Genomic DNA, 24,520 nt, shown 5'->3' on the forward strand with positions numbered 1-24,520 from the left:
ATTTGATCCGCCTCCACCGGGCACCGGAACGAAGATGGTAGTGAGTGGGTTGCTGAGGAGATCTCTGTTAGTTGCCGTTGGATTTTGCTGCAGGAGGTGAGCAAGCAACAATGCGCGTCAGTAGTCATTAACGAGTGCTGTCAGCTAGAATAACATCCAAATTTCTGATGAAGGGCCTCAGCCCGAAAGGTCGACTATATTGTTGCCTAACCTGCTGAGTTCCTCAACTATTTGCGTGTCTTCCTCCTGGGTTGTCTTTTTAATGAGTTCCTGACGTCCAGTTAATCATATTAAACCAACTGTGTTTCTCATTAGGGATGGCTAAATGCCCTGGGATCAGCTGTCATTCGGGACTAACACCAAATATGCTTTTCATTTTTTTTACACGAGGATATCAACTTATGTGTTCGCCCTGTTATTTTTTAATGATATACAGTATTGTTTATCATCCTGATTAATATTGTTAGGATTATCATTCAGCTAGAAGTGAATATGTGAGTTATTTACAAGCCATTTTACACAGATACAACACCAAAGCTTAAATTACCTTTTGTTTATGTATACTTTGGAATTGCGAATATTAGATAATTTTTTTCATGAATACCGATGTGGATCCTTAAACCAAATTATCTTTCCACAGTTTCTTGGTGACTTAGTTATGCAGGCGTGAGTAGTACTTTGTCTCCCTGTTGTCAATAATTGCCATTTGCTTGCCATAAATGTTCAAACTTGACAGTTCATGCTTCGTCAATGAAACCAAACCATTCTGAAAAACATTGGTGGTTGTTCGTCGTGTTCAACGATGACAAGAAAGCTTGTTTAGGAGTTTCAAAGATTCAAAGAACATTTATTATCAAAATATATGTGCAGTACACAACCCTGAGATTCGTCTTGCCACTGACAGCCACGAAACAAAGAAACTCCATGGAACCTTTTCAAAGAAAACAACAAACACCCAACGTGCAAAAAAAAAAACCCAAACGGCAAAAAAAAAGCGAATAACATAGCATATTAAACGCCAAACCGCACAGCCTTGAAACAGTCTGGGAATGTTCAGTTTAGTTCAGTTTAGCGCTGTGTGGTACGTTGACTGCAGGCTGTAGAGCCAGGCCACCCCGATTAAAATAGCAATAAAAAGGGAGTCACCAGAAACACATATAAGGTGACCTGCAGATTCATCTAAATTAGTCCAAACCATAAATTGTGTGGATCAAACCTTGCCCAAGACCCAAGACTCCAGCAGCAGAGAGGGAGACAGCGAACTAGGGCTGTTCCATTCTTTCAACCCCAGTGGCCTGGGTTCAGAATTCCCAACTGGGTTTTCCTTGGTTGCAGTGGATGGCCAATACTACTTCTGTGCCTTGTCACCCCCTCCGCTCTTCACGGAGTGTTGCAGTACTGCCTTGCTGGATGAAATACCATATATAAATATGATTGGGTTTTATGCTGTTTGCAAATCGAGCGACATCGGCAACAACACGGTTTCACTTCCAGATGAGCTCATTGTGTTATGTGCTCATTTGACCGTCAGAACATGGGGAAAATATCATGAACTCCCACAGGCCCCAGTGATGCTACTTTAGTCTCTTGAGGCTGACACGCGAGCAGCCTTCAGGAGGGTGAAAGCATGAAAACCACTTGACCCAGCTGGTGCATCTGGCCAAGTACTAGAGACCTGCTGTGGCTGGAGTGCTCACGGAAATCCTTAACCACTTGCTTCGGCAGTCTGACGTACCCAACTGCTTCAAGCAGGCTTCATTTGCATTGGTGCCCAAGTAGAACGTGGTGACCCGCCTCTGTGACTATCATCCAGTAGCGCTTACACCCACAGTGATTAAGTGTTTTAAGAGTTTGGTGATGAAACATATCAACTCCTGCTTGAGAAGCGACTTAAATACGCTCTAATTTTCCTACTGAAGCAACAGGTCAATAGCAGATGCCATCTCACTGGCTCTTCACTCAACCCTGGTACACCTGGACAGCAAAGATGCAGACTGTACATCAGGATGTTCGTTTTCAACTACAGTTCAGCACTCAATACCATCGTCCTCTCAAAACTAATCAATACGCTCCAAGACCTTGGCTCAATACCTCCTTGTGCAATTGGATCCCCGATTTCCTCACTTGCAGACTCTAGTTCGCTCAGACTGGCAGCAACATCTCCTCCATGATCTGCATCAGCACAGGTGCACCAGAAGTCTGTGTGCTTAGTGCCCTGCTCTACTCACGTTTCACTTGTGACTGTGTGGCTAAGCACAGCTCCGATGCCATATTCAAGTTTGCTGATGGCACCACTGTCACAGGCTGAGTCAAAGGTGGTGATGGATCAGCATTCAGGAAGGAGACTGAAAATCTGGCTGAGTGGTGCCATAACGAAGGGAACATTGACTCAGACCATGAGAGGCCTGCGTCGGGCATTTTCATGCCTTACAAGGCGCAGATTGGAAGTCTGTGTGGGGCGCCACTCCTCTCACAGACCAGAGCAATATGTGATTAAGTGCCTTGCTCAAGGACACAAACGCTGCCACAGCTGAGTCTCGAACTAGCGACCTTGAGATAACTACATGAACGCCTTAACCACTTGCTATGTGCCATAACACCAACCTGTTACTCAATGTCAACAAGACGAAGGAGCTGATTATTGACTTAAGAAGGAAAGCAGAGGTCCATGAGCTAGTCCTCATCAGGGGATCAGAGGTGGAGAAGGTCAGCAATATTAATTTCCTTGGTATTATCATTTTGTAGGACCTATCCTGGGCCCAGCACCTAAGTGCAATTACAATGAGGGCACGGTAGTGCCTCTACTTCCTTAGAGGTTTGCAAAGATTTGGCGTGACATCTCAAACTTTGAAAAACTTCTATAGATTGACTGGCTGCATCATAGCCTGGTGTGGAAATACTAATGCCCATGAAAGGAAAATCCTAGTGGATACAGCCCAGTCCATCACAGGTAAAGTCCTCCCCATGATTGTGCACACCCACATGGAGGGTGGGAGGGTGTCACAGGAAAGCAACATCCATCATCAGGGATTCCCTCCTCCACCTAGGATATGCTCTCTTCTCACTGTAGCCATCAAGGAAGAAGGTACAGGAGCCTCGGCTCCATCAGACTCTTGAACTAAATGGGATAACTTCACCTGCCCCATCATTGAAATCTTCCCACAACCAATGGACTCACCTTCAAGGACTCTTCATCTCATATTCTTGATATTTATTTATTTATTTATTATTTATTATTGCTTTCTTTTTGTATTGACACAGTTTGTTGTCTTTTGGACACTGGTTGAATGCCTAGTTTGGTGTGGTTTTTTATTGATTCTGTTATGGTTATTATTCTATGGATTTATTGAGTATGCCACTAGAAAATGAATCTTAGGGTTGTATATGGTGATGTATATGTATTTTGACAATAAAGTTTCTTTAAATTTTGTAGTTTAAAAGAGTCAGTCAGTCAGATAACTGACCAAGTTATCAGTTGATCTTGTTTTTATCATGGGGCCTTCAACAGTGCTGAATCTGAACTTGAATTTTTATTTCAGTCTGCAGCTTGTGTAATGCAATGTAGATTTTTTTTCTAGGTTACTGGACAAATTAAAACGTTGAGGTTTTCAAACTTATGTTTGTGAAAATTAATTTGTGCATACTAATTCATTTTCTTGTTTGAGTTATAAAACTGTAGTTGTTATTTTCTACAAATAGATGGCTATGGAGGCCAAGTCATTGGGCATATTTAAAGCAGAAGTTGTTAGGTTCTTGATTATGGGGGGCAGGCAGGAGGGGTTGAGAGGGATAATAAATCAGCCATGATGGATTGGCAGAGATGACTTAATGGGCCGAAGGGCCTAATTCTGCTCCTATGTCTTATGGTCTTATAATGAGGTCTTTGCTGATAAAGTCAGCAATTATTGTTCATGCTGAACTGTTCTTGCAAAAATGCTATTTATTCCTCGAACTCTTGAAGGTACTTTAGTGGTCAGTTGACTGAGTTGTTCTGGAACTTTCCAACACTATTAACAAAGAAATGTCAGTGTATTTCCAAGCTTGGATGCTGTGTGACTTGGAAGCGTGGCCAGATTCCCTGCAGCTGTGATAAATCTGAAATACAAACAGAAAATGCTGAAAACGTGCAGCAGGTCAGGCATCATCTGTGTAGAGTTAACAGATTGTGCCGAAGACTCTTTGGCAGAACTGAGAAAGAGAAAATAATGTTAATTTTAAATTCCAGAGAGTAAGGGGCAATGGGTAGGACAAAGAAAATGTCTCTGAGGGTGATACCAGAATTGCTGTGCTCTGGTTAATGGATTAGTAAAGTTAGTTTAAAAAAAGGGAACAAAGGCTATGATATGAACCAGTATTAGGTTTGTTACCACTGACTTGTATAAATTGAAATGTGTTGTTTTGTGGCAGCATTAGAGTGCAAAGAGATTAAAAAATTACTAAAACTACAAAATAAACAGTGAAAATATAACTCACGAAACAATGACTCGTGACAATGGAGGGGGAGAATAGTTGAGTGTGTGTCTTTACTTTCCTCTACCTTCTCCCCAATGATAGTAAAACGAAGAGGGTATGACCCAGGTGGCCAGGATTCTTAGTAATTAACGTCTTCTTGAGATACTGGCTCTTGAAAATGTCCTCAATGGTGGGAAGAGTTGCACCTATGATAAAGCTGGCTTAAGTCTACAAACCCTCTGCAGCTACTTGTGATCCTAGGTATTGGATTTTCCATACCAGGCGGTGATGCAACCAGCCAGAATGCTGTTCATGGTATGCCTATAGAAATTTGCAAGTTTCTTTGGTGACTCAGACTCCACTGGTGTGCTTTCTTCATGAATCCATCAAAGTATTGCACCCAGGAACGTGAAGCTGCTCGCCTTCATCCAGCACTGACTGTTCAGTGCAGATTTGTATATGTTCTCCCAGCCTCCTGACCTGAGAGCAGATAGGGATTGAAAATACAGAGAATGGATTATGAAAAGATATAAAACGCAGGGCTGAAAGATGAGCAGGTAGGTTAAGGTGTGGAGAAAAGAATCTGAACCAAGATGGCATTTAGATGACTTGCAGCCCAAAAGGTCAGTCTGATATAGATAGAAATAAGCAAGTTGTGATATTGGGTCCAAGATACTGCAGTGTGCTCAAACAGATGGTAAGGTGATATTCCTCATGTTTACGTTTTGCTTTGTTATATAAATGTGCAGGAAGCCATAGATCACAATAGGATAAAGAACTAAAGCACAGTCATGTAGAAAACTTGAGGTCCTCCTTCCTGCACGCTCTGCAAATTAGTAAATCAATTTGTGATTAGCTTCTTAAATATTAGAGAAGACCACATTGCCTATCACGTGATTTGGAGATGGAAAGATCTTCTTTTCACATTATATGTCAGTGATCTGGATGAGCGAATTGATGACTTTGTGGCCAAGTTTGTGAACAATATGAAGATGGGTAGAGGGGCAGGTAGCATTGAGGAAACAGGGAGGCTGCAGAAGACTTGAACAGATTAGGAGAATGGGCAAAGAAGTGGCAGCATTCATTTCGAGAGGACTAGAATAAAAAAGCAAGGATATAATACTGAGGCTTTATAAGGCACTAGTCAGGTGGCCGTTGGAGAATTGTGAGCAGTTTTGAATCTCTTATCTAAGAAAAAATGTGCTGGCATTGGAGAGGGTCCAGAGGAGATTCACGTAAATGATTCCAGGGATAAAAGGGTTAATATATGAGGAGCGTTTGATGGCTCTGAGCCTGTACTCGCTGGAGTTTTGAAGAATGAGGGGGGGACCTCATTGAAAGCCATCGAATATTGAAAAGCCTAAATAGAGTGGATACGGAGAGTATGTTTCTTGTAGTGGGGGAGTCTCGGACCGAAGGGCACAGCTTCTGAATAGAGGGATGCTCCTTTAGAGCAGAGATGAGGAATTTCTTTCACCAGAGAGTGGTGAACCTGTGGAATTCATTGTCACGGACAGCTGTGGAAGCCAAGTCATTGGGTATATTTAAAGCAGATGTCGATGAGTATTTGATTAGTAAGACATCAAAGATTATGGGTAGAAGGCAGGAAAATAGGGTTGAGAGGGAATATAAATCAGGCATGATGGAATGACAGAGAATTGTCTAATTCTGCTTCAATGAGCTGAATGTCCTAATTCTGCTCTTATGTCTTATGATCTTACCTAGGAAGGGAAGGAAATAGTCAAAGATGGACCATGTGAGGGTGAGAGGTAAAGCTGGGTGGAGAGATGGGTTCAGCAGAAAGTGGAAGGAGAGAATGACTAGGAGGGCATTCTATATCAAGAATTATGAGAGCTTGGAAACTTTCCTACTTGATAGCAGATCTGAGGTAGAGTGAGTCGGTGTTGTTGCAGTATTGGGACTACTACTTTTCACATTGTCACTGATTTGGATAATGGAGTTGATGGCTTTCTGGGAAGTTTGTAGGTGATACAAAGATAGGTGGAGGGGTAGGTAGTGCTGAGGAAGCAATGTGATTGCAGCAGGACTTAGATGAATTGGAAGGATGGGCAAAAAAGTGGCAGATGGAATACAGGATTGGGAAACACAGGATAATGCATTTTGATAAAAGGAACAACAGTGCGGACTATTGTCTAAATGGGAAGAAGGTTCAAACATCACAGGTGCAGAGGGACTTAGGAGTCCTCGTGCAAGACTCCCAGGTTAATTCACAGTTTGAGTCTGTGGTAGCGAAGGCAAATGGCATTTATTTCAAGGAAAATAGAATATAAAGGCAAAGAGATAATGCTGAGGCTTTATAAGACACTAGTCAGGCTGCACTTGGAGAAATTGTTAACTGTTTTGGGCCCCATATCTTAGAAAGATTTGTTGTCATTGGAAGGAGTCCGGAGGAGGTTCACGAGGATGATTCCGAGAATGAAGGGGTTAACACGAGGATCATTTGGCAGCTATGGGCCTGTACTCACTGGAATTTAGAAGATTCCAGTGAGTTGAATTTTTTGCGGGGTATCTCATTGAAACCTACCAAATATTTTAAGGCTAGATGTGGAGATGTTTCTAATGGTGAGGGTATTCAGAACTAGAGAGCACAGCCTTAAAATTGAGGGGTGATCTTTTAGATTAGAGGTAAGGAGGTTTTTTTTCAGCCAGAGAACAGTGAATCTATGGAATGCTCTGCCGCAGACTGCGGTGGAGGCCAAGTCCACGGGTATATTTAAGGTAGAAGTTGATAATTTCCTGATTGGTCAGGGCATCAAAAGATATGGCGTCTTAGTTTGGAGAAAATTAGAAGTTGAACTTTTGAACCTACGTGTGATTTTGAGAAAAGATGGGGTTCATTTGCTCATTACTATCATTTGAGTTAATTGATAGATTTCCTCCACGATCTAATTGTAAATCTTTGATATATTTTTTTTCTTGCTGGCGGTTTGATGTTTATCTTTAGAAGCTTTTTGTATGACGCATGGCTCCGGGGTTGAACACCTAATGGTTTTTTTTCTCACTTTTCCTTGCTTAGTAGGGTTTTTTTTTTCTCTTTCTTTTTGTCACCAAATTTTTTTCAATCTTTAAAACAATGTTTTTTTCGTGAGACATTGTAAGTGTTGCCTACTTCGAGATACTCTTGTTAATTTTGGATAATAATAAAAAAAAGATTTGAAAAGAGAAAAAAAGGCAGGTGAATGGGGTTGAGTGGGATCCAGGATCAGCCATGATAGAATGGCACAGCAGACTCGATGGGCTGGATGGCCTAATTCTGCTCCTATGATTTATGGTCTAATTCCAGATATTAGAAATCTAAATTAAAAGTTACAAAGTAGCATGTAACACACTTTAATACAGAAATGTTGACAATTTGCTCACTAAGTGGCAATAGGAAGAAACAATGTTTGCTCTATTGATGACTGGAAGCCTGTATGTTCCTGGATTTACCTTGAGGTTTCAACTTTGCTTTAATGTGGGCCATTGGTGCTGCTACTGTATTCTGTAAGATGCAAAACAAATGAACAAAGCAAAGGCTAAACGGAAAGCAACTGAGTGTTTGTCAGAGGATACTGTTAAAGTGGAGCAGATATAATTTGTATTCCTTCTTGGTTATAACTTCTCAAATTTGGTATTACTTTCATGCTGCTTGTTTCTTAATTGACTTTTAACTTAGTTAACCAACTTTCCCTCCTCCCATTCCCAAGTGGGTAGTTATGAAATTTGAAGATCAGATCCAAACCTTCCCTGTGCCATATACTTAATTGGAAATCCATGGTGTTTCTAAGAGTACTAGATATAACAAATAACTATTGATTGCTCAATTTTAACTTTTCGTTTGGATTACTGAAGAGACATCACTTTTTGAAGGGTGTAGAATAGGGTAAGTGCAAGCAAGCTTTTTTCGCTAAGGTGGATGAGACTAGAGCTAGAGGTCATGGGTTCCAGGTGAAAGGTGAAATGTTTAAGGGGAACGTGAGGAAGGTCTTCTTCGTTCAGAGGGTGGTGAGAATGTGGAACAAGCTGCCAGGTGGAAGTGATGGATACAGGTTTGATTTCAACATGTAAGAGAGATTTCGATAGGTACATGGATGGGAGCGGTATGGAGGGCTCTGGTCCAGGTGCAGGTCTACAGGACTAGGCAGGATAATAGTTTAGCACAGACAAGACGGGCTGAAGGGCCTCCTTCTGTACTGTGGTGCTCTGTGACTTTAAAAGGTATTTGTAATAGGTGGGACTTCTTTGTAAGGGGGCACTGGAATCTGAAGCAGTAGAGTAACTCAGTAGGTCAGGTGTGTCTATGCAGGGAAATGGACAGTCAGTGTTTCAGGTACAACGTCTGGGTACTGGCACTCAATGTCAGTAAGACAAAAGAGCTAATTGTGGACTTCAGGAAGGGTAACATATACCAACCCTCATAGAGGGATCAGAAGTGGAGAGTGATCAGCTTCAAGTTCCTGGGTGTCAAGATCCCTGAAGATCTAACCTGGTCCCAACATATCGATATAGTTATAAAGAAGTCAAGACAGCGGCTATACTTCATTAGGAGTTTGAAGAGATTTGGCATGTCAACAAATACACTCAAAAATTTCTATAGTTGTACTGTGGAGAGTATTCTGACAGGCTGCATCACTGTCTGGTATGGAGGGGCGACTGCACAGGACCAAAAGATGCTGCAGAAGGTTGTAGATCTAGTCAACTCTGTCTTGGGTACTAGCCTACAAAATACCCGGGACATCTTCAGGGAGCAGTGTCTCAGAAAGGCAGCGTCCATTATTGAGGACCACCAGCACCCAGGGCATGCCCTTTTCTCACTGTTACCATCAGGTAGGAGGTACAGAAGCCTGAAGGCACACACTCAGCGACTCAAGAACAGTTTCTTCCCCTCTGTCATCCGATTCCCAAATAGACATTGAATCTCACTTTTTTTTTAATATACAGTATGTTTTTTAAAAATCTATTCAATATACGTAATTGATTTATTTGATTGTTTATTATTTTTTATTTTATTTATTATTTTTTTCTCTCTGCTAGATTATGTATTGCATTGAACTGCTGCCGCTAAGTTAACAAATTTCACATCACATGCCAATGATAATAAACCTGATTCTGATTCTAATTCTGAGGTTGAGACTCTCCACCTTGGCCAGTATAAAACAGGGGAGGGGATAGAGCAAGAAGCGTGAATTTATAAGTTGTTAGACTCCTAATAGAAATATATTTTTCTTCTCAGCAGGAGCCTTTCATGTAATTATATTTCATCATAGCTTAACCTGGTACTTGAGATAATGTTGCATGACTTTTAGGTGTAATCTTGTTCCATTTACTTATTGAGATGAATCTAATATATTCAGTAGCATTAGTTGAAAATGAATAGGGATTCCTTCACATTGAGGCCAATTATTGCCTTTCAAGTAATACCAGCTATATATAAATTAGTCATTATTGTATGTTACACCATGTGTTATTTTGGCTGCTATTAGTCCTAAAGAGCTGGAAGTGCTTTGAATACAAGTTTCTTTCATCCCTAACTTGCCTGATGAAATGAGTAAAGTTTGTGGTCTAACATTCAAATAGAATAATCCATAACCACTGACCCTCAACTGCTGTTACTAACTCGTTATGGTGAAGTGCTGACATAATTGGAAGTTCTGCCACCTTTGGAGTCAAAGAGAATTAATACCAGCACACGGTGAAAGTGAACAGGTTGCTGATGTATGCTTGAGATTAATGGCAGGTTAATTCAGGGCCAACTGTCATTTCTCAAGTGTGTTCACACTGACTATTTAAGGAATCAGTGAGATCAGTCTGAATTCCTACAGTATTTTTTGTTGTTTGCTGGCTGTGGTGTGCCGAACAGTGCACTTTCAAAATTTGTGTACTCCATGTAGGCTTCTGGTAAGTGCAGCAAGCTTCTTCCACAATTGACACAGGGCTCTTTAATAGACTTGAGTAAAGGGTAAAACTGCATTAGTTACTTATACTTGTCGGGATGTTTTCTGTTTTGTCCACTCTTCTGCTAACTATTTTAATTTTTGTGTTTTTTAACAGGGTGCAATGTTGGCCCACTTCTTTGCAGAGCCAACCTCTGTTATTAGCTAATGTATCTCGCCTTGTGGCATGCCAACAATTATTAAACACTCGATTAAATAGAAGGTGCTTCTCAGCTGGTCAAGAAACTGAATCAAAGTCTGGTACATCCCAGGATACAGTGACACTCAGTGATAGCTGTGTTAAGGTAAAGTTCAAAAGATGCCGAAGATCGGTTTCAATAGCCATTTGTCACTGGTATCGCACTATTTCCCTTTATGTTTAGAGATTCTTTTTCCAAGTAGGATAGCTGTAGGAAGTGAAGAAAATACCAGTTGCAAATATAGGGGATACCAGTTAAACGTAGCCCAATATCATGTTTATAACTCAGAGGAAATCGATTTTCCGACTTTAGACCTATATCCATAACTTAAACATAAAACCTAAACATGTTGAGCTCCTGGTTAAGTGAAGGAAGGAGGTGCCTAGAGGTATATATAGGTAGGTAGGAACGAATAAGATACTTCAGGAGTATAAGAAATGCAAGAGAACACTTAAGAAGGAAATCAGGAAGACTAAAAGAAGGCATGAGTTTGCTCCAGCTGACAAGGTGAAGGAAAACCCGAAGGGCTTCAACAGATATGTTAAGAGCAGAAGGATAACAAGGGACAAAATTAGTCCTCTGGAAGATCAGAGTGGTGATCTATGTGTGGAGCTGAAAGAGATGTGGAGGAGATCTTAAATGGAGTTTCTGCATCTGTATTTACTCGGCAGACAGAAGTGTTTGCTGCCTTGAGGTAAATTAGGGTGGATAAATCCCCAGGGCCGGACAAGGCATTCCCTCGGAGCCTGTGGCAGGCTAGCGCAGAATTTACAGGAGCCCTAGCAGAGATATTTAAAGCATCCTTAGTCATGTGTGAGTTGCTTCAGGATTCGAGGCTAGCTAATGTTGTTCTGTTGCTTAAGAAAGGCTCTAAAAATAAGCCAGGAAATCATAGTCATAATCATACTTTATTGATCCCGGGGGAAATGGTTTTCGTTACAGTTGCACCATAAATAATAAATAGTAATAGAACCATAAATAGTTAAATAGTAATATGTAAATTATGCCAGTAAATTATGAAATAATTGAGCCTGACATCAGTAGTGGGGAAGTTTTAGGAAGGTCTTCTAAGGGACTGGATATATATATAATAAATATTTGGATAGACAGGGTTTGATTAGGGATAGTCAACATAGCTTTTTATGTGATAAGTCATGTCCAACCAATCTTTTGAGGAAGTTACCAGGAAAGTTGATGAAGGCAAGGCAGTGGAGGTTGTCTTCATGGACTTTAGCAAAGCATTTGACAAGGTCCACATGGGAGGTTGGTCAAGAAGGTTGAGTCGCTTGGCGTTCAAGATGAGGTAGCAAATTTGATCAGACATTGGCTTTGCGAGAGAAGCCAGAGATTGGTAGAGATGATTGCCTCTCTGACTGGAGGCCCGTTACTAGTGGTGTGCTACAGTGATCGGTGCCGGCTCTTGTTGTTCGTTATCTATATCAATGATCTGGATGATAATATGATAAACTGGTTCAGCAAGTTTGCGGATGTCACCAGGATTGGGGGTGTATTGGATGGTGAAGAAGACTATCAAAGCTTGAGGGGAGATTTGATAGAAAATTATGAGGGTAGGGGAATCATGAGAGGCCTGTGTCGGGCATTTTCATGCCTTACAAGGCACAGATTGGAAATCTGTGTGGGGCGCCACTCCTCACACAGACTAGAGCAATGTGTGATCAAGTGCCTTGCTCAAGGGCACAAACACGCTGCCACAGCTGAGGCTCGAACTAGCAACCTTGAGGTAACTAGACGAACGCTTTAACCACTTGGCCAGGGTATAGGTAGGGTAAATGCAAGTAGGCTTTTCCACTGAGGTTGTGTGAGACTACAACCAGAGGTCATGGGTTAAGGTTGAAAGGTGAAAAGTTTAAGGGGAAGATAAGGGGAAACTTCTTCACTCAGAGGGCTGTGAGAGTGTAGAATGAGCTGCCAGCACAAGTGGTGGATGCAAGGTCGATTTCAACATTTAAGAGAAATTTGGATTGGTATATGGATGAGAGGGGTATGGAGGGCTGTGGTCCCCAGTTTAGGTCGATGGGACCAGGCATATTAATGGTTCGGCACAGACTAGATGGGCCAAAGGTCCTGTTTCTGTGCTGTAGTGTTCTATGACTCTATAGAGGCATGAAATGTTACAGCAACACACATCAAAGTTGCTGGTGAACGCAGCAGGCCAAGCAGCATCTATAGGAAGAGGCGCAGTCGACGTTTCGGGCCGAGACCCTTCGTCAGGACTAACTGAAGGAAAAGTGAAATGTTACACCTGTTTTTGAGTCAGATTGCAAGTTAGAGTAGTTGAAACATTTCCAAAACTCATTAGTCTTCATGTGGAAAGAGATGATTGTTTTTCATTGATATGTGCCGGGTTCAAGCTTTGTCCCCAGTTCCAATATCACGGGCGCCATGGTAGTGTAGCAGTCAGAACAATGCTATTACAACTCAGCACATTGGAGTTCAGCGTTCAGTTCCATCATCATCTGTAAGGAGGCAATACGTCTTCACCATGGAATGCATGGGTTTTCTCTGGGTGCTCCAGTGTCCTCCCACAGTCAAAAGACATACTGGTAGGTTAACTGGTCATTGTAAATTGTCCTGTGATTAGGCTAGAGTTAATTGGGTGTTACTGGGTAACATGGCTCAAAGGGCCAGAAAGGCCTGTTCTGCACCGTATCTCAATAAATAGATAAATAAATAAATAGACTTACCACTCAGCCAACTTCTCACACTGAGGTTGTAAAATAAAACTCAAGAGAGTCTGTGATCGAATTGTTTGGAAAATTCATCTGTGTTGGCACCAGACTCACTGGATGGTATTCGTGTGCTCCATCTAACGCACTGGGGGACCCAGTTCGCAGAGCTCTGGTTCCTGTGCTCCTTTGAAAATTCCCTGTTTCTGTTTCCCATGCTCCCTTCAAACAAACTGGTTTCATTGGAAAATTTTACTATACAGTTGTATTATATATAGTTAAATTAAAAATATGTTGGAGTGTGATTTGTCATAACATCCAATTTCCAGTACTTATTTCAGACTCCTAGTATTTACAGTTTTTTTAAATGTTCATTATACTTTGTAGCAGCTTTTTGAAAAATCCTACATGATTAACGTCTCATTAGATAATAACTGTCTTCCAGCAACTACAGAAAATTTTGGAGAAGGATGAGTTCCTGAGGGTACAAGTGGAAGGAGGTGGCTGCTCGGGATTCCAGTACAAATTCGTACTAGATAATACAATAAACTCAGATGACAGGTAAAAAATCACTAGAGTTTTGTTTGATAATGCCACAAAATCTTTTTCTGCTGGGCTGTAATAGTCATCCATTGTAGCAAATGCATGCGCAGTTACAGAATAGACTAACGCACCCAAAATGCTGGAGCAACTCTGCATATCAGCCACCATCTATGGAGAGGAATAAACAGTCAACTAATAGAGGTCCAGATGAAGGGTTTCAGCCCAAAATGTTGTCTCTTTATTCCTCTTAATAGATGTTATCTGACCTGCTGAATTCCTCCAGCATTTGGGATGTGTTGCTCTGGATTTCCAGCTATGCAGAATCTCATGTTTATGATCTTGAGTTACAAAATAGGCTTTGTGGGGCTCTGTATTTTGATGGAAGACATTGGAGGAAAGGGATTTTAAAATCAATCAGTTAGTTTATCACCAACTTACTCAGTTTTTTGAGGCTGGAACTATGCTTGTGTATGTAGTCTACCAGGTGTATGTACACTCATTGGCCACTTTATTAGGTACAGGAGTGGATCCCGGTGTGGTTTTCTGCTACTCTAGCCCATCCACTTCAAGGTTCAATGTGTTGTACATTCAGAGATGCTGTTTTGCACACCACTGTTGTAATACATGTTACTGTCACCTTCCTGTCAGCTTGAACCAGTCTAGCCATTCTCCCCTGATCTCTCCCATTAACACGACATTTTCGCTCACAAAACTGCCGCCTACTGGATGAGGTTTGTTTTTGCACCATTCTCTGCAAAATCTAGAGACTTTTGAGTGTGAAAACCCCAAGAGATCAGCATTTTCTCAGATACTCAAACCATCCCCGCTAGCACGAACAATCATTCCACTATCTAAGTCACTTAGGTCACATTTCTTCCTATTCTGATCTTTGGTCTGAACAACAACTGAATCTCTTGATCATGCCTGCATTCTTTTATGCATTGAGTTGCTACTACATGATTGCCTGATTAGATATCTGCATTAATGAGAAAATGTAGCTAATAAAGTGGCCACTGGGTGTATTTTAAAATGGAATCTCAATACTTATTTTCAATGCTTTGAATTTTAAACTTTTACAAAAAAAGCTCAAAGAGAATTTGCCATCAAGGTTCAGTTGGACAGGGTAACTTCATAATAAATGTCAGTCTTATCTGGGCCTTTTCTCGAATTTCCATGTTCAACTCTAGGTTTTGTAATTGGTAATTAATCCCCACAGTCATGTCTCCAAGCTTTCATAAATTTAAATGACTGTATTGGGCCAGCCAAAGTATGTGCTATGTTGTATTGTAACCAAGATCTCAGACTTTTGTGGTATCTCATTTTCTTGTGGATGGCAATAAGTTATATAACTGTTACACAAAGAATCACTTTCAATCAGAAGATTCAAAAAGGAATTTTCTACATATTTTGCAGTACTGAACTTTGCAAAATGAGACATTATTCCTTACAAAGCTTGCAACAGTATCTGTGTATTGTTTAACCTAACCATACCCATTATAATACAAATTTTTCACATTAGTTTATAAAGCATTTGTCTTAAGGGATACTGCATGTATATGTGACTTGATACACATGACAGCAAGCGTAGCAAGACCTAAATTTATAGTTTATTAATGTGAATAAACATTTTTTTTAAACTGTTAATTTTCTACCCTGCAAGTTAATGGTATGCTTGTCTTTACAAATTAGGGTCTTTGAACAGGATGGCGTTTGTGTTGTCATTGATTCTGATAGTCTGGAGTACTTGAAGGGAGGCACAGTGGACTACAGCAAAGAACTCATCCGTAGTTCATTCCAGATATTGCACAATCCGCAAGCAGAACATGGATGTTCCTGTGGGAGCTCTTTCTCCATTAAATTGTGAAGTGAAGAAGCTTATCCTTTCCACCATGTTGAAAAGATGCTCACAAAAACAAGCTTGGCTAAAGAAAAATGCAGAGCCAAGCTTAAAACAAAACAATGTCCGATATTACAGCCTTGCTGAAGATTACAAAGAAAATAAATAGGTACAGAACATTGGAGTTACATTATTTATACTTGGCAATGCAATACAGTGAGATGTTTTGAAACACTATGTGCTACTAATAATAAAGGTTGCACAGTATCTTTTATGAAGGCCTTGTACTTTTTCAGATTGAAATAATAAGGGCAGACAAAGCATTAAGTAATTGGATCCACAGCCCAAGAAATTGGAAAACTAGGTTCAGTGTATCTGACCTGAAGAAATGTACGGCACTGTGTCTGTTGGGTTTGCAGCTTTTGGTAGAAGTGGCTGTGTAATAGACTCTTACCTGAACTATGTATCAGTGACCTTTACTAGTTATCATTGAGATCCCAGTAAAATACAAAGCAACAGCTAAGATTTAACTTTTTAATTTGGTTTGGTTAATCTTGTTTCCAGAGTTCTGTTTCTAACATTGAATATGTTGAAGAGCCACAAATTTTAATAATTTTCGGACATTTTATTCATCAGACAAAGTTTCATGAATCTTGAAGTGTTGCCCATTTAAAATTCTACACTAATTAAAACCATAAATTACAGCAGAGGCCATTCAGCCCATTTTCCCTGTAGTAGACCTGTCCCATTATTCCAATTCCCTGCCCTTCACTCAAAGTAGTACAGAATTTACATAATTTATTTATTTGATTGCTATTTGGAAGCACTATTGAATCTGTTTGCAATCCTTTTCCACTTCTTTCCCTCACCATCTACCAACAGTTTTTAGTCAATTACCTTAAATTTGTGCCTGCAAGGGAACTTTCCTGCTAGAATAAGTTCAACCTATATTTCTTTTAGAATCCCTTTATATTGTCTGCCTTTATGAACTCTTCAAAACCTTCTCTGCTTAATGAAGATCAATGTTAGCTTCTCTGGTTGCCACTTGTGTTCTAAAATTGATTAAAACCTTAATGTGGCCAGTTGCTTCCTATTACAAGATGGTAACTCCAATATAATCATGAGCTTCCATAACAGCTGAGTTAAGACTGGTTTTCACCAAATCCTGAACTACTAGAGATCCTTTTTCCAAGTGTTCCTTTTTTTCCTGAGTTGGTACTAGAACATAGGCCACCGGTGTCAGCTTGCCAAAGTCCTCTGTCCTGGGACAGTCTTTAATGGTGTCTCCAGGTGTAGTCCATCTTCTTGGCGTATCCTTCCTCTCCTCAGGATGAGGTCTTTGGAGCCTTTGTTGGTGTTTCTATAACTCTGGGTTTTTAAGGGATGTGTTGCTAGCTGTGTGTCAAACCCACCTCTTTTTGTAGCCGGGCTGAGGACTGTCCATGGCAGAGCTTCCCTTGAGTTGATCTCGCTAAAAAATAATAATGTAATTACCATGAAGAATACATTCATTGTTGCTTTTTAAATTTAAAAGAAATGGAATAAGGGGGTTGTTGGGATGGAGGGGTGTGGAAATCTTGAACAAACTTTTCCTACCATTAGTTTGCATGATGCTGGGCAGCTCTGTGAAGACGAGTATGAAGCAAAATTATGAAACCCTACTTCCAGTATTATGCATAAAGGAAGCACTGTCAAAGTGAACCCTTATTTTATCTGTACTGGCGACTCCTCATTTCAGATCTGCTTGTGGAGTGTTCTGTACTCTGGTCACTCCTGAGTTCAGGCCAACATGTCCTAGTACAGAGTTGACTTGTATTAAATTTAGTTAATATAAGAAAATACAAATGGTCTCTCAGATAAGAAGGGAGAGATCATTTATATTGAAGGTCCCTGAATGGTGTAAAATATTTTTTCCTCCTAACTTCTGCTTTCCATATTCCTTTCTTCATCATTGTGTCTTTAAAAAGAACATTTGTTATGAATTTTAAATGTTTTTTTCTCTCTGATACCACTTTTGTCCTTGGCGTTTGCTAAGCATTTGCCAACTGAGGTGGAACTCTGCAGCCCGCTCAGTTTTATGCTCTAAACATTGCCCTCTAGTGGCACATAGAATAATAGATATTTGAGACCATAAGACTCCAACGCAGAATTAATGTCATTTGGCTCATTGAGTCAGTTCCACCATTCAATCATGGCTGATTTACTTTCCCTCTCAACCATAATCTCCTGTCTTCTTCTCCCCATAACATTTGACACCCTTACCACGCAAGAACTTATCAATCTGCACTTTAAATATACCAAAAACTCAGTCTGTGGCAATGAATTCCACAGAGTCACCACTATCTGGCTGAAGAAGTTTCTCATCTGCTCTAAAGGGTCTGTGCCCTCCGATCCTAGACTCTCCCATTATTGTAAACATCCTCTCCATCTCCACTCTGTCTAGGCCTTTCAATACTCAGACGTTTCAGTGAGATCCCCACCCCACTGCCCCCCATTCTTCTGTATTTTAGAGAGTACAGGCCCAAAGCCATTAAACACTTCCTTTCATTTTCAGATCATTTTTGCGATACTCCTCTGGACCCTCTCCAATGTCAACACATCCTTTCTTAAATAAGGGGCTCACAATAATTCAAGTAGAGTCTGAACAATGCCTTATAAAGCAACAGAATTACACCCTTGCTTTTATATTCTACTCCTCTCGAAATGAATGCTGACATTGCTTTTGCTTTCTTTATTACCAACTTAACCAACAAGTTAGCCTATAGGAAATCCTGCACTAGGACTCCCAAGTTCCTTTCCATCTCCAATTCCTGAATTTGCTTCCCGTGTAGAAAATAGTCTATGCCTTTATTCCTTCTACTGAAGTGTATTTCATCTGCCACTTCTTTGCCTATTCTAATCTGTCTAAGTCCTTCTGCAGATGTCCTGCTTCCTCCACACTACCTGCCCCTCTACCTATCTTTGTATCCTCTTTAAACCTGGCCACAGTAGTTTCAAAGGTTCATTTTTTTTCAGATTATACTACTATGAAATTGGTCAATTTGCCGGGTAGCCAGCAATTCCATCATTCAGATCGTTAACATATAACGTAAAAAGTAGCAGACCCAACACCAACCCCTGTGGCTACCACCAGTCACTGGTAGCCAACCAGAAAAGGCCCTCTTTATTCCTACTCTGTGCTTTCTGCCAGTTAGCCAATCTCCTCTCTGTGCTAGTATCTTTCTTGTAATACTATGGGCTCCTATCTTGTTTAGCAGCCTTGTGCAGTGCTTCATCAGTCCTTTTCAAAATCCTGATAAGCAACATCCACTGCCTCCTTTGTCTGTCTTGCTCCAACATACCCCATAGGAGCATAAACAAATTTGACCTTATGCCACATAACGAAGACATTGGAACAAATGATCAAAACCTTGATTGAAGAAACAAATTTTGTGGACAATTATGAAGACCAAATACCTTGTAATCCTAAATAAATCGTTTATTTTCCCCAGAGAATGTAAACTGTTTAGAACTGACTCTCACTAAAGGAGAAGAGGTACTCTTCAAGTGTCTAACGTCTCAGTACCTGTAATTAAATGATATCTATAAATTAGCATAAACATGGTATTTTTGTTCCTCTGCTGCCTTTTGCTGCATTCAGAAGGACTGTGCATATATCATAACAAAAAGAGTTGGAGAGGTCTGCTTATTGATCTTTTTCAGGAAAAGCAAATGGTGTAAGATTAAATTTATAAAATGCAGGAAGAACTCAGCAGGTCAGGCTGCATTTGTGGTAAGAAGGTTTTGAGCTGAGACATCAGGAAATGCCCCTCCATCATTTTGTGTGTGTCACTCTGAATTTCTAGCATCTGCAGAATCTCTTGTGTTTAAGATTAAATTTAGCAAGTTTTACACAAGCTATTTTGAAGTGCTCTTCCTGACAATGTATGTTGGTCCATGCACTCTAAAAAGGAAATTAAAGACATATTTTCAGCTACTTTATAAAATGAAAATCAGGCAGAATATACAAACGGTACACCAGATTGTTGTTGCTTGCTTAAAGCCTGTGTTCATATTGAATTATTTTGCAAGTGTTTTAATTAGGGTGCTGTAGGGAAGATCAAAGCAAGAACATGCATTGGCACAAATAGAAAGTTAGCAAATGCCATTCTCTAAAGTTCAATATTTGAGTGCTTATTTTCTTTTCCTTTCCAGTTAGTTATATAAAGTTAATACCGTTGGACAGCTGACAAGTGGAACATTCCATCCCTGCCTGTCCTCAATCGGGCCTCCCTTCAGATTCAGATTTGTTGACAATGAATCTATTTTCCTTTCAGAAATACGTTGCTGAGTGAGAGAATTTGTTCTGGTAAAAGAAGGTTAGCACGCCTGTGAAGTGGGATTGACCACAGTCTTGAGTTAAAAGCAGATATGAAAGCACTATGGCAATTTTCAGCATTTGTGCTTTCTTATGTTCAAAGATAAAGGTGAGATGAATTGTTGCTTTGTATGCAGTAGTGCAGTGGTCATCATTTGTAATGTGGCAAAACTTGTAAATGCTTTATTTTATGATATAATAAATATTTTGCACTCTTCAAGCTGTTTTTATTAATGCACTCTGGTATATTGCCAGTAGGTTTTGGTGAAATAGCTTCCATACCTTAACAAGACCTTGTAAAATACATTATCCAGTTAATGTAGCAGGACGTGTGGATGTACACTCTGTGTTTCATTGGGTGACAGCCTTGGCTTTGCACCAGGACTTTTGTTCTTTAGTTCAAGACCCTCTCCAGAGATTTGAAGACATGTTCCCGCTAAGTGTAGTTATATGGAAATGTAGCCCTTACAGAAGAAGAATCATTTCACATGACAGAAGACAAAGTTCAGAAATAAACAGTGTAAAACAAAGCTCTAAAATCAGGAATTACCAAGGGAAAGTTCTATAGTTTCACTAGGAAGATGAGCACTTCTCCTTTTGATAATATCATCACCACATTTTCAAAGAGACTGGTTGCATCTGACAAGCTGTTGTTTATGGCTGAATCCCCAGAAGACTGCCTATGGAAGAACATGATTGTAAAAGTTCTTCCTTTGATTTTTCATCTCAGAAATATATTTGACAGCTTGGCCCAGCATCATACCTGTAATAATACAAGTTTTCTGAATAAAATGCTTCAACCAGGCCTGCCTTCAGATTCAGATTTGTTGAAAATGAGCCCATTGCCCCCTCTGTAATGTGCACATTTTTCCTACTTCCCATGCATACAAATCTTTTGTAGTGACAAAAGCTGCAAATGGTTTGTTACATGTTATACTGAGGTACTGCTACACTGGGAGATATTTTGAGTTATATAATTATCACTCTTAATGAGCTTTCTAATTAAAATTGTACTAAATACTTAAACTTACTTCATAAAGGCTGAAAGACCCGGCAATAGAAAGAAAATGTCTGAGAGTAACCAGCAAGTTCTTACTGAAGGTGTTGAAGTATGAAGTGGGCACATAGTGTGTATTGCTTCTGCTGTTAATTGGGATTAAAGAAATATTAGCTTTATTCATCACATCTACATCAAACCTATAGAGAAATCCGTCATGTTGTGTCAAATCAGATCAACGAAGATCGTGCTAGACAGCCTGAAAGTGGCGCCACATTTTTGGCGCCATCATAGCATACCCACAACATTCACAGCTGTGATAAACAGGAGAAAGTCTGCGGATGCTGGAAATCTAAAACAACGCACACAAAGTGCTGGAGGAACTCAGCAGGTCAGACAGCGTCTATGGAAATGAATAAACCTGCTGAGTTCCTCCAGCATTTTGTGTGTGTTGCTCTGGATTTCTCTGCAGAATCTCCCGTGTTGATGACCTGCTGTGCCATGCGAAGTCTCTTCGAGGGATGCCTACCCAGAAGAACTTTGAATCTTCTCTTCAATGGGCGTTGTGAAACCCTCCCTTGCTGCTCCCCCTCTGTGATCTCTGCTGTCTTCCTCTTCGCCCATGTACTCACCCAGACCCGCTACCACAGCCTTCTTCTCCAGCCATTGACCTTTCCTACCCACCTAGCTTCACCTATCACCTTCTCTCCCCCCCACCCCACCCAACCTTTTTATTCTGGCATCTCCCCCTCCCACCCTACCTTCTCAATCCTGATGAAGGTTCTCGGCCTGAAACATTGATTGTTTATTCATTTCCATAGATGCTGCCTGACCTGCTGAGTTCCTCCAGCATTTTCTGTTTTGCTTCCCCGCTATGAGGTGCTACACGTAATGAACAGATGACGTGCATCGTGGGAAGAACCTGATACTTGCTAACTAGCCTAGATGCTAACTTTGACTAAAACAAAAGGATGCTGAATTATAACCATGATATAACAAAAATGAATTGGAGGAGATACTGAACTTTGTAGTGATCTGCTTAGCCCATGGTTTAAACATTTCTCCTTAATCGCTTAGGTAAAATAGTGAGGTTCAAATTCTGCAGATGGAGCAAAGGAAGATCTACAGACCTGGTGCCTGATGTCAGAGATAGAATGAAGGCTGGTGAAACTTCATCCAGGGATATCACTGTATATCATCCGTGAGGTAACCACATGGACTGAGTAGACAGTAATAAGAAAAGATATACACTATGTACAAATCGAATGCCACCTATGGTTGGTAATTGTCACTGAGGTTGCATTGTGTTGACTCAATGAGGCCCATGGTACCAATCATCTCAGAACTTGTTCAAAATGGATTTATTCAAATTTCTGGCTCATGTGGACATTTTGATCTATAACTTCTAGTTACAGTAAACAAACATTCAGTTTGAGGAAGAACTCCGATTGTGTTCTCTGCTCTACATAGGCAGTTGGTTCATTCAGAATGCCTTTTTCCTATGGAATGGAAGCTGCAGAATGAACATGACTTACTTGCACTTAATGTTTACATTTGGTTGATATGAATATCTTCTGTAATGAATAATATCTTACTGCAACACACATAAAAGTTGCTGGTACCTCTTCCTAGAGATGCTGCCTGAACCTGCTGCGTTCACCAGCAACTTTTATGTGTGTTGCTTGAAATTCCAGCATCTGCAGATTTCCTCGTGTTTGCGTTTTTAAATTTACTGCGAAGCCTCTTCCGCTGATGCCTACACTGAAGAAGTTTAAATCTTATCTTCGACGGGAGTTCAGTGAAACCATCTCTCACTCCTCCCTATCTTTAATTTCTTCGGCTCTTCAACTTTTCGACCACATTTTGACTCAGACTCGCTATCACAGCCATATATCCTTTCTTGGAACGTGTCTCTCCCTAGGCCTCCTCTCATAGCCCTTTTGCCGATCACCTGTCCAGCTCTTGGCTCCATCCCTCCCCCTCCTGTCTTCTCCTATCATTTCGGATCTCCCCCTCCCCCTCCCACTTTCAAATCTCTTACTAGCTCTTCTTTCAGTTAGTCCTGACGAAGGGTTTCGGCCCGAAACGTCGACTGTACTTCTTCCTAGAGATGTTGCCTGGCCTGCTGCGTTCACCAGCAGCTTTTATGTGTTTTGCTTGAAATTTCAGCATCTGCAGATTTCCTTGTGTTTGAATATTTTACTGCAGGCAGTTTGAACTCCGGGCAGGTTGGTGGAAATACATATTTACCAAGGGAGGTGTAAGGCGCTCCTTCCCTCCACTAACCTGTAGGTCACCCTTGGAAAAGGTGTAGCACCTGCTTTGCTCCCTGATCAGGGTCACGTGAAGCCACGAGATCAGGTGGTGGATGGTCGTATGAACAGCTGATGCACATCACAAGTCTTGGTTATACAACCACTGACGACAGGCAGACATTCCCTGAAGAGTATTGATAATGGCTGGGCAAACACGAGGAAATCTACAGATGCTGGAAATTCAAGCAACACACATAAACAATGCTGGTGAATGAAGCAGGCCAGGCAGCATCTATAGGAAGAGGTACAGTCGACGTTTCGAGCCGAGACCCTTCGTCAGGACTAACTGAAAGAAAAGATAGAAAGAGATTTGAAAGTGGGAGGGGGATGGGGAGATCAGAAATGATAGGAGAAGACCGGAGGGGGAGGGATGGAACTGAGAGCTAGAAAGTTGATTGGCAAAAGGGATACAAGGCTGGAGAAGGGAGAGGATCATGGTATGGGAGGCCCAGGGAGAAAGAAAGGGGAGGGGAGCCCAGAGAATGAGCAAGGAGTTATAGTGAGAGGGACAGAGGGAGAAAAAAAAAAGAGAAATAAATAAATAAGGGATGGGGTAAGAAGGGGAGTAGGGACATTAACGGAAGTTAGAGAAGTCAATGTTCAGGCCATCAGGTTGGAGGCTACCCAGACAGAATATAAGGTGTCGTTCCTTCAACTTGAGTGTGGCTTCATCTTGACAGTAGAGGAGGCGGTGGATAGACATATCAGAATGGGAATGGGACTTTTCTCAGCCTTCGCAGGAAGTAGAGATGCTGCTGGGCTTTCTTTGCTATGGAGCTGGTGTCGAGGGACCAGGTGAGATTCTCTGCCAGGTGAACACCAAGAAATTTGGTGCTCTTAACGATCTCTTCGGAGGAGTCGTCGATGTTCAGCGGAGAGTGGTTGCTCCGTGTCCTCCTGAAGTCAACAACCATCTCTTTTGTTCACATTCAGAGACAGGTTGTTGGCTCTGCACCAATCCATTAGCCGCTGCACCTCCTCTCTGCATGCTGACTCATCGTTCTTGCTGAGGAGACCCACCACGGTCGTGTCATCGGTGAACTAGATGATGTGGTTCGAGCTGTGTGTTGCAGCACAGTCGTGGATCGGCAGAGTATAGTCATAGTCATAGTTATAGTCATACTTCATTGATTCCGAGGGAAATTGATTTTCGTTACAGTTGCCCCAACCAAGAATAGGGTATAAAATAGAGCATTGAT

The 24,520-nt window shown here is 40.9% G+C and overlaps 1 protein-coding gene across 3 annotated transcripts; it reads left to right on the forward strand.

Moving 5' to 3' along the window:
* The first annotated feature begins 19 nt into the window (after positions 1-19).
* isca2 (iron-sulfur cluster assembly 2) lies at positions 20-22,255 on the forward strand. Of its 3 annotated transcripts, none has more exons than XR_010017436.1 (5): positions 20-96; positions 10,504-10,690; positions 13,718-13,833; positions 15,505-15,821; positions 22,084-22,255. XR_010017436.1 is itself a non-coding variant. In XM_063044144.1 (4 exons), the coding sequence occupies exons 1-4, from the start codon at positions 35-37 to the stop codon at positions 15,677-15,679; spliced, it is 540 nt and encodes a 179-aa protein (XP_062900214.1). In that variant the 5' UTR covers positions 20-34; the 3' UTR covers positions 15,680-20,867. The 3 variants fall into 3 exon arrangements, 1 of the variants encoding a protein (XP_062900214.1); XR_010017435.1 differs by lacking the exon at positions 22,084-22,255 and adding an exon at positions 19,969-20,870; XM_063044144.1 differs by lacking the exon at positions 22,084-22,255 and having other exon boundaries at positions 15,505-20,867.
* The last annotated feature ends 2,265 nt before the right edge of the window (positions 22,256-24,520 follow it).

This window comes from Mobula hypostoma, chromosome 1 (genome assembly GCF_963921235.1).
Source record: "Mobula hypostoma chromosome 1, sMobHyp1.1, whole genome shotgun sequence".
NCBI classification, from domain to species: Eukaryota; Metazoa; Chordata; class Chondrichthyes; order Myliobatiformes; family Myliobatidae; genus Mobula; species Mobula hypostoma.

Excerpts from the sequence above, each read along its gene's own strand:
- isca2 (XM_063044144.1), top strand. The coding sequence starts at position 35 with ATGGTAGTGAGTGGGTTGCTGAGGAGATCTCTGTTAGTTGCCGTTGGA. Across the intron at positions 10,691-13,717 it reads TCAGTGATAGCTGTGTTAAG|CAACTACAGAAAATTTTGGA; the intron begins GTAAAGTTCAAA and ends ACTGTCTTCCAG. Across the intron at positions 13,834-15,504 it reads ACAATAAACTCAGATGACAG|GGTCTTTGAACAGGATGGCG; the intron begins GTAAAAAATCAC and ends TTTACAAATTAG.